Source organism: Pimephales promelas, chromosome 3, assembly GCF_988280905.1.
Source record: "Pimephales promelas chromosome 3, fPimPro1.hap1.1, whole genome shotgun sequence".
NCBI classification, from domain to species: Eukaryota; Metazoa; Chordata; class Actinopteri; order Cypriniformes; family Leuciscidae; genus Pimephales; species Pimephales promelas.
The window spans coordinates 12,741,964-12,756,019 of record NC_142771.1 but is presented as its reverse complement, the minus strand read 5'-3'; the positions used below and the strand labels follow the sequence as shown (position 1 = coordinate 12,756,019).

The 14,056-nt window shown below is 35.1% G+C and overlaps 1 protein-coding gene across 1 annotated transcript in view; it reads right to left on the bottom strand.

Moving 5' to 3' along the window:
* Window positions 1–8,421: 8,421 nt before the first annotated feature.
* The window catches only part of prkar1b (protein kinase, cAMP-dependent, regulatory, type I, beta), a 64,084-nt gene continuing 58,449 nt past the window's right edge, over window positions 8,422–14,056 (bottom strand). The window contains exons 10-11 of the mRNA XM_039662757.2: window positions 10,685–10,766; window positions 8,422–9,122 (exon numbers count right to left, since the gene is read on the bottom strand). Of these exons, the coding sequence (XP_039518691.2) occupies window positions 8,950–9,122; window positions 10,685–10,766 (255 nt within the window). The 3' untranslated portion in view covers window positions 8,422–8,949. The remainder of the gene's footprint in view (window positions 9,123–10,684; window positions 10,767–14,056) is intronic.

The following is a 14,056-nucleotide window of genomic DNA, read 5'->3' as shown; positions in this document are numbered from 1 at the left end:
ATGTTTGAGATGCGTTTAGCTAGGAAACAACAGAGTATGAAAAGGAAGGTCAATCTTTTCCCTGCCATCACATTGAGCTGAATGACTTTTTTGAAAGGAGTGCAACAAGCTGTCTTCAGATTGGCATGTCAAATTCGGCTTCACCTCGTCTCTTTGGTCATTTGTCTGGGAGGACAACTAACGGATGGAGGAAGAGGAGAAGAAGCAGGCGATGGTGAAATCTGTGCGATTTCTGCGTTTCATCTGAGCTCAACCTGCAGTCCTGACAGCACTGTGCCCAGGGGTGAGGAGCTGGAGAAAACAAAGGATTATCTGGAGGGAAACCTGAGGGAGAAAGTGTTTTTCATCAGTTCACTTTCAGTTGTCAAATTGTCAACATCACAGAACTTTGACTGTTGCATAAATAATAATGCCGGAAGATCAATATAAAAATGTGCAGTGCAATAAAATAAAGCAATGCGGTAAAATAAAAATGCAATGAAATATAAAATGAATCAATCCAATGCTATACAAATATAAAAAAAAAAACAGTGCAAAAATAAAACAATGCAATGCAATACACAAATGAAACGACACAAACATTAACAATGCAATGCAGTGTAATAAGATAAAATGCAATGCAATACAAAAATAAAAAAAATCGTTACAATGCAATAAAATAAAACAAAATTATGCAAAGCAATAAAATTAAAACACTGTAATAGAATGCAATGCAAATCATATAAAATCACCATTTGGTTCCGAGTTTTGGATGTCGCTCTGATGCATCAATGCATAATGACATTCCCATTATTATTTAACCCCTTAACTGTCACCGTCCCGGTACCGGGACGCCTAACTTTACTTCACTATATTTCTATTAAATCCTAATCTAATTATGACAAATTATATATTTTTGGAAAGGTCTAAGACTTCTAATTAAATATTCGACCCCTGTTTTGTGTTAAAAATTATGTAGGAAGAGTAATTGATGAATTTATGACAAGAGTGCACCTAAGAAAATCTGCATCATAACAGGAGGTCTGACCTTTGTCACAAAAAGTTGATGCACCCACTTTTAATCATTAAAACTTCTGTTTTTATGCTAAAAGTTCATAATAAAACATATAATCTAGTATTTTTCAATAAAAATAAAATTATCCTCTAAAAATGATAATATATATGTATATATTATCCTCTAAAATATAATAATATTTTTATCGCCTTTTTTTATTATATCACACATTTTAGTAGTTATCATAAATTAGGTATCATTTGAAAGCTTATAAACTCAGAATTCATCCTGTGAAAACCATTTTATAATTGAACGTTGCGTTACCATAGAAACGGTACTTATTTTATGAGGCTCCTCCCCTTTTGGGCATCCTTATTTTTCATAATTTATGATCAAAACCTTTATTAATCTTGACAAAACACATATTGTCAGAAAGGTCTGAGTCTGAAGGTTCCAAATTTTGTGACAAAATTGATATTTGGACAGAAATGTATTAATTTGTTAAGGCAGAATGTACACAACTAAAATCAATGGAATTCAATGGCACCCGGTGGCTATTTTTGGTACTACGCCTAAACAAAATCTCATGGGAACTTCAATTTTTGTGATATCAACTTCAAATTTGGAACATAACTTGGTTAGATTTATGGCTTTGATTTTTATAGTAATTTTAGAGTAAAAATATTTTGTAAAATATATATTTTATAAAAAAATAAAAAATATACAGTACAGTATATTTGATTTACTGTGAATTAAAACTTCCATAACTTTTTCATACTTTCATTTTTTGAAGTGTTTTCAGCAATAATCTGCTGAGTGTTTTCTTTAAAACAAGACCAAACTTGGGTACAGTATATATTCCAAGGCATTCTTAAATTACAACCATTTAAGTGTGAATAGAGCATTTAACCCCCATTCTCAAAAAGGGGGGGTGACAGTTAAATTTGTCATTATATTTTTCAATATAATTATATATTCAAGAAGACACATGCAAAACATAAAAATATATTCTGAGATACACATACACAGACATGGCAGTAAAATTTGAGTTGTGCTGCAGTGAATGTGTATCTCACTCAGTAGCACTTGCATGTTCTTGCACTAACTTTCCCCCGTTTACTAGCCACATTCCTTCATTTGTAGAAAAACGAAGCTCTCATCTCACTGTAAAAATGGCAATTAAAACAAAACACACACTAACAATCACAAACAGGTGTTTCATGGCTGCAAGTCTTGTAGAAATTTATAAGGCCCTTATAAACATCTTTGGCTCTTGTTGAGTTCACATGTGAATGGGGAGCTCTGGCTCTTTTTGATTAAGAGTGTGTGTGTGTGTGTGTGTGGTACAGGAATATTAGAGTCTGCCACACCCGGTGTAAGTGATCCACAATAACTGTTCACACACTTCGAGGCATTCATGAAATGTTGTTAAAAGCCCCCTCCCCATGATGCATAGCAGCTCCTCTGGAAGCCACAGGTTTGCCGCCAGCTTTTAAAAGAAAATTAGAGGAGTTTGGCTTTTTACAATTATATGAAAGCAATAAAGCGAACGGCCCAGAAGGGGCTGAGGAATTCATGAGTCAGTGAGGAGAGATAGAAAGAGTGAAAGAGAGTGCCATTCACCTACTGTAGATCAGACATTCTGCTAAACATCTCAAATAAAAGAAAGAACATTGGTTATTTATACACAATATTTAGGTATTTTACATTGCATACACCAATTGCAAAGATACAAACTAAAATTAGCATAGTGTTTTTCAGTGTTGCGTTTACTTTTTTGAACTGCAAACTGAGCACTTCTTTAGGACTCTTGTGATAAAGAAGTGTGCCTGTTACAGTACAGCATCCAAAAACGGTACATGCTGATAATATGAATGAAATAAAAGGCCACTTAAGCGTACTCATAGAGTCCACCATTTTTAAAGGGGCAGTGTAATGTCAAATTAAAAGTTCATCTTTAAAATGCATGTGAATTGATTGCATTTTAATTTTCTTCTATTGTGCTTTAAGAAGAGCACTTACAGTATTTCGATGTTGACTATCACACTAAAGCACAAGTGAAGTACTTCATTATAATTTTATTATTCAATACATTAAAAGTGAATCTATTTTAAAAGTACTGAATTACAAAGTCATGACTATAAATTTGTAATTACATATATTTTTAAAATGCATGACATACAATTTCAACATTAACATTAAAGTATATTTCAGTTTACGATAAACACACAGTCAAAGACAATTAATGACTTAATTTCAGCTAATTAAATTTAATATGAATTTTAAAGTTGTAGTTACAAGTGTCTGAAAACATTACTTTTAGTTCACACTTATATATTATTTTACTCAAAAGTATGCTGTTTATGTATACCTCTTTTAATTTGAAATGAAATGTGTGTTTTATGTTCTGATCTAAGTGGCTTCAACGAGCCCTCTCACACGCTGACGGAAAGGCCGTCCTGCATACCACAAATCACACGAGCCCCATGGGGTCAGAATTATCTTGTGACCTTAAGTATGGGTCGGATGTGATTGAGGACGACGAGCCATCGATCAGAGAATTCAGGAGTCATTTAGCTGAAGTAATAATGGTTCATTTCTCATCCTTGTGTTACCGCACAATACTGTCTGAGTGCCTGTTATTGGTTAATGACACCCCTGAGACTCTTCCATCCTTCCAACAGATTAAAGTGTTTGTGTGTGTGTGTCAGTGGCTCTATTGAAGTGTGTGTCTACTTAACACTGGCTCTGTTTGGAATGCAGCAGTAGCTTAGTGCATATACTGCGCAGTACATACTGCATACTTCCACAATCATATAAATTAAAAAAACAAAAAATAACCCTTTTCCCGCCAATTTTTTTTAAATTGCCAGCGGCAGCATTATTGATCATTTTCACAAAACTTTAATGACCCCCCAGAATATGTTGCTGTATGAATATCTGAACATACAATATATCAAAAGGATGAACATCATACTGATCATACTGATACTGATGATACTTATCAACACTTGAATGTGGGTACGTTTCATTAAAAAAGCAACGTTTTGAACAGAAAGCTGAGAAAATTGCATATTTGGGAGATAAACTCTTAAAAAGGGTTCATTGGGGTTCTATATATGAAGCATGGGTTCTTTCCTCAACTCCAAAGAACCTTTTATGCTAAAAAAGGTTCTATAATGACAAGAAAGAACCCTTTTGGCACAAAGGTTCTTTATAGGCTATTATTCATTCATATTATTCAAAATGTATAATTAAATTATTGTTTATTAAACTTTTGTAGTTACTTATTATCACAATTTAATCATGCTGATTTTTGAAGGAGAAAAACTGAAATGGTACTCTTCGTGTGATATTGATTACATAAAATTATATAAATATATACATTTTCTAAGCCCCATATCTTGAATTTTGTGATCATTCACATGCATTCATAAGGTCTTGATGTTTGTCAATAATATGAAATATTTCATCTGAAAAGGACCACAAAAAAAAGATAATGAATGAACCCAAAAGTTTCCATATAGAACCTTTTTCCTGGTTACAAAGAACCCTAAAAGGTTTTTTATTATTGAACCCTTAAAAAGGCTTCTGTATAGAACCTTTTAGGGGTTCCAAATACGTAGTGCTGAAAGAACCTTGTAACATTCTATATAGAACATTTTCTTCTAAGAGTAGATTGAGTCCATTAAAACATTTTATTCGGTAACGGTAGGCAGTTTTAAATTATATGCAGTTTAATGTTTGGCGATCGCGTTAGCTTGCATGCTTCTATAGTTGCGTCCCAATTCAGAGGCGGCGTCCTTCGAAGGTCACTACGGTCGGACTGAGGGTTGTTTAATGGGACGGTCAAGGCTACGATGGACTGTTCTAGTCGCCTAGCTCCTCAAGTAACAAGTAACGTTTGCACTACACTTTTTATATTAAAACGTGTCCTGTGTGAATCGGCCCTTACTCTGACTTTGCAGTATGAATGTAGTGCAAAGAATGACAATTTTTGAATCTATGATATTTTATGTTAACACAAAGTTGGGTTCAAAATTTTGCCATTTTTATTTATGCTAACTGAATGCCAATGGCTGAATTAAACATGCAACCTTATCATCAGGTTATGTGACAGCAATGTAGCATACTAATTAGTATATATTAGTATAATGCATCTTTAAACATTTAGGACTAAACTCGAACTAATAAAAAAGTAGGATATAGTAATTTATTGTGTCCTGGTTATATATTGCAGATTTAGACATGTTTAGTAGGTCATGCATACTGTGCACAATGCACACTGCAAAATTAGCATGAGTAGTATGCCAAAGGAAACATGTTTTCAAAGGGTCAAACATGAACGACTCATTAGGACAATTACTTGCGGTGTTCCTCTGGGACTGAACTGCCGTTGGGTTGTTTTTTTTCTTTAGCCTACATGAACAGGTGAATTTTGAATTGACACTCCATCACCAAACAGAAAATAGTATATATATATATATATATATATATATAGAGAGAGAGAGAGAGAGAGAGAGAAAGAGAGAAAGAGTGAGAGTGAGTTCACGTAAACATAATTTAGTATTTTGTGGAACATTATCATATTACTAGTCTAATCTGAATATGTAATTATGGTGAACATGATGTTCCGTCTGAATTTGAAAAAATTCCAAAAGGCGGAACACTGTTTGAACTGTAATCAGATCGTGGGTTTATTTCCTATTCCATTAACTCCTTTGAATCTTTGTGGAATTCCATTATTCAGACAGATTTTGATCTCCTGACCTGATCTGGTGCTCTCCTGATTGACCTCTGCACCTCCTTTCCTACGACTCTGATCCTTTCATTCTTGTCTTCTCATTAGAGCCGGCAGCACACATCACAGCCCATGACCTGAGCGGGTCAGGATTAAACTGTAATGTGGATGTGCATGCAACGATACTACGGTTAGACAAGGATTAGCTCAAGTTAGCACATACACTGATATATTTTAGCTTGAATATCACAGTGTTCTCACAGTAATGGTTGGGGGCAAATCTGTTAAATGATTCATGACGGGGTGGAGCGGTAAAGGCGGGCCGGTGGTAATGAAATCTACTGAGACTCCAGTTGCAAATCTGATCCAAATAAACTGACTGTAAAAAAAAAAAAAAAACACAAGAAAATTTGAGATTGTTAGATAGTGATGCAAAAAAGAGAAAAGGAAAAAAAATGTAAAGAACATTTACAGGCAAGATAAATTAAAATGTTTAAACCATGCAAAGAATTAACAAAGGTGTATTATGGTATAGTTACACTTAAAAAGCTTCATTAGTCAAACCGACAAAAAATAGAAAATTCAAACCTAAAGTTAGTAAAAAAAAAAAAAAAAAAAAAAACATTAACACTTAAAATATAAAAAAGAAAGATTAAACTTATTAGTAAAATTTAAAAGCATTATTATTAAAAACTGATTTTTGGAAAATATAATGAAAAGTAATACCTTTATAATAATTAAAAAATTAAAATTAGTAAAAAATCTGTTCTCACAGATTTAACACCTAAAAAAATTAATACTTAAAATATAAAAAAAGAAAGATTAAACTTATTACTAAAATTAAAAAGCATAATTATTAAAAACAGATTTTTGGAAAATATAATACCTTTACAATAATTAAAAAATAAAAATTAGTAAAAAAAATCTCACAATGCTATTAGAAAAAGAAAAAAATATATATTCAGAAATGAATTCCTTTAAAGCATGCACAAATAAAAATCATTTTAAAATCATAAAATAAAATAATAAAGTAAAATAATGAAAGCTCTTAAAAAATTGGTTAGTAAAATAAAAAAAATGTCTTAACAAAAACAAACAATAAAAAAACTAGAAAATGAATACCCCTGAAACGTATGGAAAAAAAGAAGAAATAGAGAAAAAAAAATATTAGTAATGATATAAAAAAAAAAACAGAGCTCCTGAAATAATTCAGAATGAAGCTGCAATAATCAAGTGTTTTGTGTGTGTATTTAAAGTGGTTGAGTGGCAGGCTCGAGTACATTCCCCAGTTGATTTAGTGTAGTTAAGATCAGATGGAATGTGTCAAAGCCAAAAGCTCTAGTTTAATCTCGCTGGCCTCCCCTTCCTCTGACAACACAAGCTGACATCTGACTGGCAGTGGGAGTAAAAGAGATCCGGGGTGAACGAGAGTCAAACCGACAGGAAGAATGATAAGGTGATCTACAAAACATCAAAGGAGGACTCCGAGAGACGAACAGATGCATTAAAAAGCGACGAGACATTTAATGGTGTTCAGAAGCTTTTCTTTATTGGCCCGAAGATTAGAGTCACAGAATGTGTGTAAAAGTTGGTGTGTGTTTTATTCAGTAAAAACCGAGAAACAAAGCATGCAATCAACAATCGCTCCTTTCAAATTCATTCAAATAAACTCCAACTCATCTAATAAACTACGGTATACAGCAAAAAAAAAAAAACTTTTCCATAAGTGAGTACAAACGAACAATGGCTGTCTGTCTCTAAACCTAAAGCATTTTGGAGTGTCAGTTGAATTATACATGTAAATGTTTTGAACACACACACACACACACAACAATGGCCAAAAAGCTGTTGCTGTTGTAGGCAGATATTAAGAACCAACTTTATAATTTCTGTTAGTTTTTAGAACATATCCATTAGTAATTCAGAGTAAACTGAATCATGTCACACTTCACCCCAGCATTTAAATATATTTTTTTTAAAACAAAATGTTGTTGTTTAATTTGTTTTTGACAATTGTGTACATTTCTCCCCATGTTCTCAATACTGTACAACAAACCAGTCAAATTCCGAATGAAATTAATTTGAATTATTCTCAAGTTCATATTTTTAATTTACTGTTTTACAGTTAAAATATATAAATGTTTTTATTTTTTATTTTGTATAAATCAGCCTAAAATACGCATCATATATATATATATATATATATATGAAGCCTATTTCATATATGAATATATCTGCATGTGTGTTAGTTTTTTTTCTGGTGTGTGTGTGTGTGTGTGTTAGAATGAAATACGACCTGGACATGTTCTTGACAGGTTTTGGGAGATTCACCCAAACATGTCATGGCCTCGGGATGTGAGAGCATGTGTGTGTGGATGTGCATATGTGTGTAATACAATAGCATTTTGAAGAAAAAAAAGAAGAAAAGCAAAGCAACAGCATACAGATTCAACACATTAAGACTTGAGCAAGACTCCCATGAAAACCCCTTTTATAGCTGTTCTATATTAAAACTTGCGTCTTAAAATGTAACAAACCCCTTCCCATTAATTCCAACAGCAAAATTAGGGTGGTTGGAAAAACCAAGAAAAGAAATGTCACTATAGAACAGCAAAAACGCGAATAAACAGATTCGCATCTAAGGGTCAGAGCTCTCGAACAAGAATGCAAAATGACCCATGCGGGGTTAAACAGCGCTCTAAACACACAGCTAAAAGGCAAAAGCTAAAACAACACTCGTTCCTCTATGTAAACATGTTCTTATACTTGTGCCATCTGTAATGTTACCTTCCTCTTCAGTGCTGAATGGCAAGTGTACAACATGCATCTCTGGTCTGACTCTGCATGCATCACATAGGACATTTACACATGCCACATGAAGATATTTCATTCCAGTCTGTTTGGGCACATTGTTTCCTCTCCTAATCTGCTGAAATAAAGCTCTGTGACAGCATAGGTCAATTCAAAGTGCACGTAAGAAAAAGAAAATTACATAAAGGAAAAAAGCAGAAAGGTGGAGCACTTGTGCTTCTTGCAAAAAGAAAGAATGCTTGGCTGCATAAAAGAAGCTGTTTTTTATTAGTTGCCACAGAACAACTCAACTATAGTTAAGCTAACGATTTAAGCAAAACCGATGAAGTATCACACATTATTTTATGCAACCAGGCACCCAAGTAAGCTGACGGAGGTCTGTAACCTGTGTCAGACGGTCGGGTTAGACTGTGAGAGAAATGAAGCTGTTATATCTCTGAATGTTCCTCTTGAGGATCTCAGAGCAGGGCCCGAGGACACGCTCAAAACGTGGCCGGTCCAGCTTCACACACTTGAGCGGACCCCTGGCCACTACTGTGGCTGCACGGGGTCTGTTCAGCAGCAGGGCTATCTCACCTGCACAAATACAACACACACACACACGTTAGCTTAATGACTGGATTTAAAACTGATAAATAAATTTTGATTTTTATATACTCTGACACTCAAAACTCACTCAAAATTAACTGATACTAGGTTGTCAAAATAATTCACATATGTATTTCGCCATCAGGTCTGGTGTCCCACAGGGGTCTGTTTTGGTACCGCTTACATTTACATTTACATCAACAGCTATTCAGTACTTAGCAACCTGATCCTTCCTAATGAACTAATGTGTGAACTATGCCGCCACACTGAGGTTAGCCGATTACAACAAAAGGGCATTTACATTCTGTATTGCAGTCTTAAAGGGATACTCCACTTTTTTTTTGGAAACGGGCTCATTTTACAACTCCCTCAGGGTTAAACATTTGGGTTTTACCGTTTTCGAATGCATTCAGCCGATTTTCTGATTTTTAGAAGAATGTCAGTAACCAGAGAGTTTCTGGTCTCATTGACTTCTATAGTAGGAAAAAAATATACTATGGAAGTCAATGAGAGCAGAAACTGTCTGGTTACTGACATTCTTCTAAATATCAGGAAATCGTCTGAATGGATTCGAAAACGGTAAAAACTCAACTGTTTAACTCTGGGGGAGTGGTAAAATGAGCCTATTTCCAAAAAAAAAAGAAAAAAAGTGGAATATCCCTTTAAAGGTAGGCTACAGAGGCAAAAACAGTCAGATAGTGAGAGAGTAAATGGTCATAAAAAGCTAAATAATGACTGTTTGCGCAAGAACATTGAGCTATATGTAGATATATTTATACAAACGTGTAGATTATGAAAATCTAAATACAACAATACACTATTCTACTAAAATGTTTGAAAAAGACTTTTACAACACTTTTACATTTTATATTCTGGAAAATAAATCCAATCAATAAATAATGTATCAATAATAATACGTTTAAGCCATTTAAATGGTTCTTTATTTCATTTTTTTAAATCTTAAAATACTGTATCCTAATCCACCTTACAATACAAAGGCCAGTAAATAATGAAGTCTTTTGTAGGTTTAAGCCACCCAACACTGGCATTTAGAGTTAGGGGCGGGACTATCTCTTTGGCCAACCAATGGCAGATGGGAGATTGTTCAGAGAACATGTTTAAAACAATCATTATTTTTAGCATTTTTGTTTGGTGACATTAGCTGTGCAGAAACGCCTCATCTTTAAGCAGTTAAAAATTCACTGCCTTTGCTGCGTGCTAATAACATACAGTAAACACAACCCTTAACTTAACACAACAGTTAACTTAAACGGTTATAAAACAAAGAGCAGTAGCTCTCAATATAATGTAAATATGACTATATTCACTGCGTAGAGTGCCAATCTGAAGATCAGTATGCCTGTGGTGCAGCAGTGTAAACCACACTGACAGTAAACAAGCACACAGATCTACATTCTGCAAGCTCTGCACATGACGCACTGCCACCTGTTAGGAAAACTACTCTTCCTGTCTGGCTCAGGCACTTCTGTTCTGTTATTTACAAGACTTTGGCACAAAGCTGCAGGCTCGGCGATCCTTACAACACTCACCGAAGTAGTCAGATGGACCCAGGCGGCCCACTTCGACATATTCCTCATTATCGGACCTGCGCTGCAGAACAGATGCTGTACCCTGGGAAGAGAAGGAGAGATGCGGATTTAATGAGGAGGTAAAAAAGTACAAAAAGAGGAGCAGAGGGAGGGGAGAAAAGCCTAGCTCACGGTGTCGCCGAGTTTGAGACGTGTCAAAAGGATTAGTGCTTTATATCCCTGCAGGTGTACGGGGTTTAGACAACTCTGCATGCTCGCAACACACACAAGTACGTCATGGACTGACACATGCAAGCACACCTGGGCCTGTCAGTGTTGAGATTTTTCTACAGTGCATGCGGCGCCCCACACTGCAATGCAAAAACTCATTTAGAAAGATAAACAAGGAGACAGGCAAACGGTCTGTCACATTTGTCATATCAAGGACAAACACTACCCACAATACAACAGTAAAACGAGGAAGGCTGACAGGACAGGGCTTCGCTCTATTCATAGTCACTTTACAGAAGTTGAAAAGACGAATAGCTGTTAATCCGTACAAAATATACAAAAAATGCAAGTCGAATGAATGTTAACTACAATACCCTCTTTCATTACTCTCCTGACTGTGAGTAAACTCGTATCCTGTGAGCAAATGTGGGGGTTGGAAGCAGGTTAGAAGGTCATCTACAGGCTCCATTGCTTGGTCACTTAGGCCTTTGCATGTAAACGGTAACAATTTGTAAAAAGAAAAGCAATATGGACTACTTTTTAAACATAACTGATGAATTTTATGATTTAATGACGTTACATACCAATTCTGCTGATGCAACCATATCTTAGATAGCAGCACTAGTTATTAAAGCTATTCCATAAACATCTAATAAAAAATAAATTAACAAGCCGTCACTAAGAGAGACCACATACAGTGAGAAGAGGCCCAAACCTTGAGGGATGCCAGACTTGACCTGTTTGCTCTCAAAGGAGTTGTTGTCTTCACTCAAACTGTTAGCGGACACTGACATATGATTTGAGCCAGTTCTAATCCACAGTACTTGTCGAAGTAGTCAATACCCATGGCTATGTCTCGCATGTAGCACTACTGGATCTCTTTGGAGCTTTCAACACACAGTTGACCCCATTGACCTTAACATCCTGGTAGAAGACTTGAAAATCACAGGTCAAGTATGAAAATCAAGGGTCAAGGATAGTGTCCATCAAAGTTGTGTACTGGAGTTAATACTAGTATCGTTGTAACACTGTGTTAACTTCCACTGCTACACTGATGAAAAGCAATTATACAGTACATCAACAACAAGACTAAAAGCTTATTTTGTAATGTTTGCTGCAACTGAAGATTTATTTAGGTGTTAATATGTGATATCATTGATTTTTTTTTAAAACTTATAACATCTCAGGCATTGCATAACAACAGCCTTGCAACCACCTAAACACTCTAGCAACGACATTTAGTAGAAGGTGCTAAAAATATAGAACTATAGCAACACCCTAGCAACCACCCATAACACTTTAGCAAACACAGCAGGGTGCTAAAACCACTTAAAACACCTTCGAAAGTGCACATCAACACCATTGCGACTGCATAACAAGGTGTTAAAATCACTTAGCAAAACCCTAGCAACCACCCAAAAGACTCTAGCAAATACATAGCAAGGTGCTAAAATCACATAGCAAACACACTACAGCAACTGCATAGCAACAACCGACTATAAGTCTCCAGCAACCACATTACAAGGCTATAAAATCACTTAAAACACTTTAAAACATTCATAACAACACCCTAAAAACACTGAACGGCGTAGCAACGACATAGCAACAACCCATAATGTTCCAACAACCACATAAGAAGGTGATAAAACTACTTGGAACAGAAGCAGTTAAACATTGTATAACACCACCCAGGCAATCAAATCAAGTGCCAAAACCACTCAGAACACTTTTGGAATTGCATAGCAACACCCTAGAAACCACAAATAACAATAACTACCAAATAACTACTTAAAACATTACTAAAAAAACACTTGGAAATTGCATAGCAACACCATAGAAACCACAAATAACAATAACTACCAAATAACTACTTAAAGCATTGCTAAAAAACACTTGGCAACACCCTAGAAACCACAAATAACAATAACTACTTAAAACATTGCTAAAAACACTTGGAAATTGCATAGCAACACCCTAGAAACCGCAAATAACAATAACTACCAAATAACTACTTAAAGCATTGATAAAAAACACTTGGCAACACCATAGAAACCACAAATAACAATAACTACCAAATAACTACTTAAAACATTAAAAAACAAAAAACAGATGGAAATTGCATAGCAACACCTTAGCAACCACATAAGTGCTAAAACCACTCAGGGCATTTAAGGAATTGCATAGCAACACCCTAGAAAACACATAACATTCTATCAACTACTTAAGGTGCAAAAGGAATAGAATTTCATAGCAGCACCTAGCAACCATCAATCTAGAAATTGCATAGCAACACCATAAGAAAGTACTAAACCCAATTAATATGATTACAATTTTGCAGCTAACTTACAAAGTGATATTGCCTATAAGACCACCTTAAAGATCTCCAAAAAGCCTTCAACAGTACTGTATGTCTCCTTCAATCTCAGGATGCATGCCTCTTCAAAGTACTGTTCGCACATCTGCTGATGGAGAGGCATTATGTTACAGAGCTCCACAGCTGTGGGACTGCGTTGCTGGCTGCCAATATGAATAATCAGACAAGCTGCCAATATCAAATTCAACATCTAGAATACAAACATTCCTGTTCAGTCAAGCATATAGCTAAGGTAACTCATGCATACAGGCTACCATTTTCACCTGAAGGCATCAAGCTCAATTGAAAATCGAAGAGTTTGGGTTAACCGAGATACCAATGTTGTTGACTTGCTGTTTACTCACGTTCAGTTAAGTCTGGAGCTGGCGTCTGGGCGGGCGGCTCTCCACCTCTCAGTCTCTTTTAGGAATACTAAACCATCTAATTTGCCTTGATGCATAAATACTAACGCATTTTATCCTCCACTTCTCCTGCATTGATGTGTGCTAATTAGGTATGCATATTTTTATGTCATTTCATGGGATAAAGTAGGCAGAACTATCGTTAACCTTTTATTTTCTCACGCTCTGTCTCTCATACCAACCACACAAACACTTTTTAATCTTATGTAAGTTACAAATGATTGATTAGGGTAGTTTGTGAAAAAGTTAAAACCAGAATGCACCGTGACAAGCGCTGAGTAACTAAAAAAAATGTCAATTATGAATAAATATTTCCTATACCGTTCAAAATGTTGGGGTCAGTAAGATTTTTTTTTCTCAAAGAAACAAATATTTTTATTTAGTAAA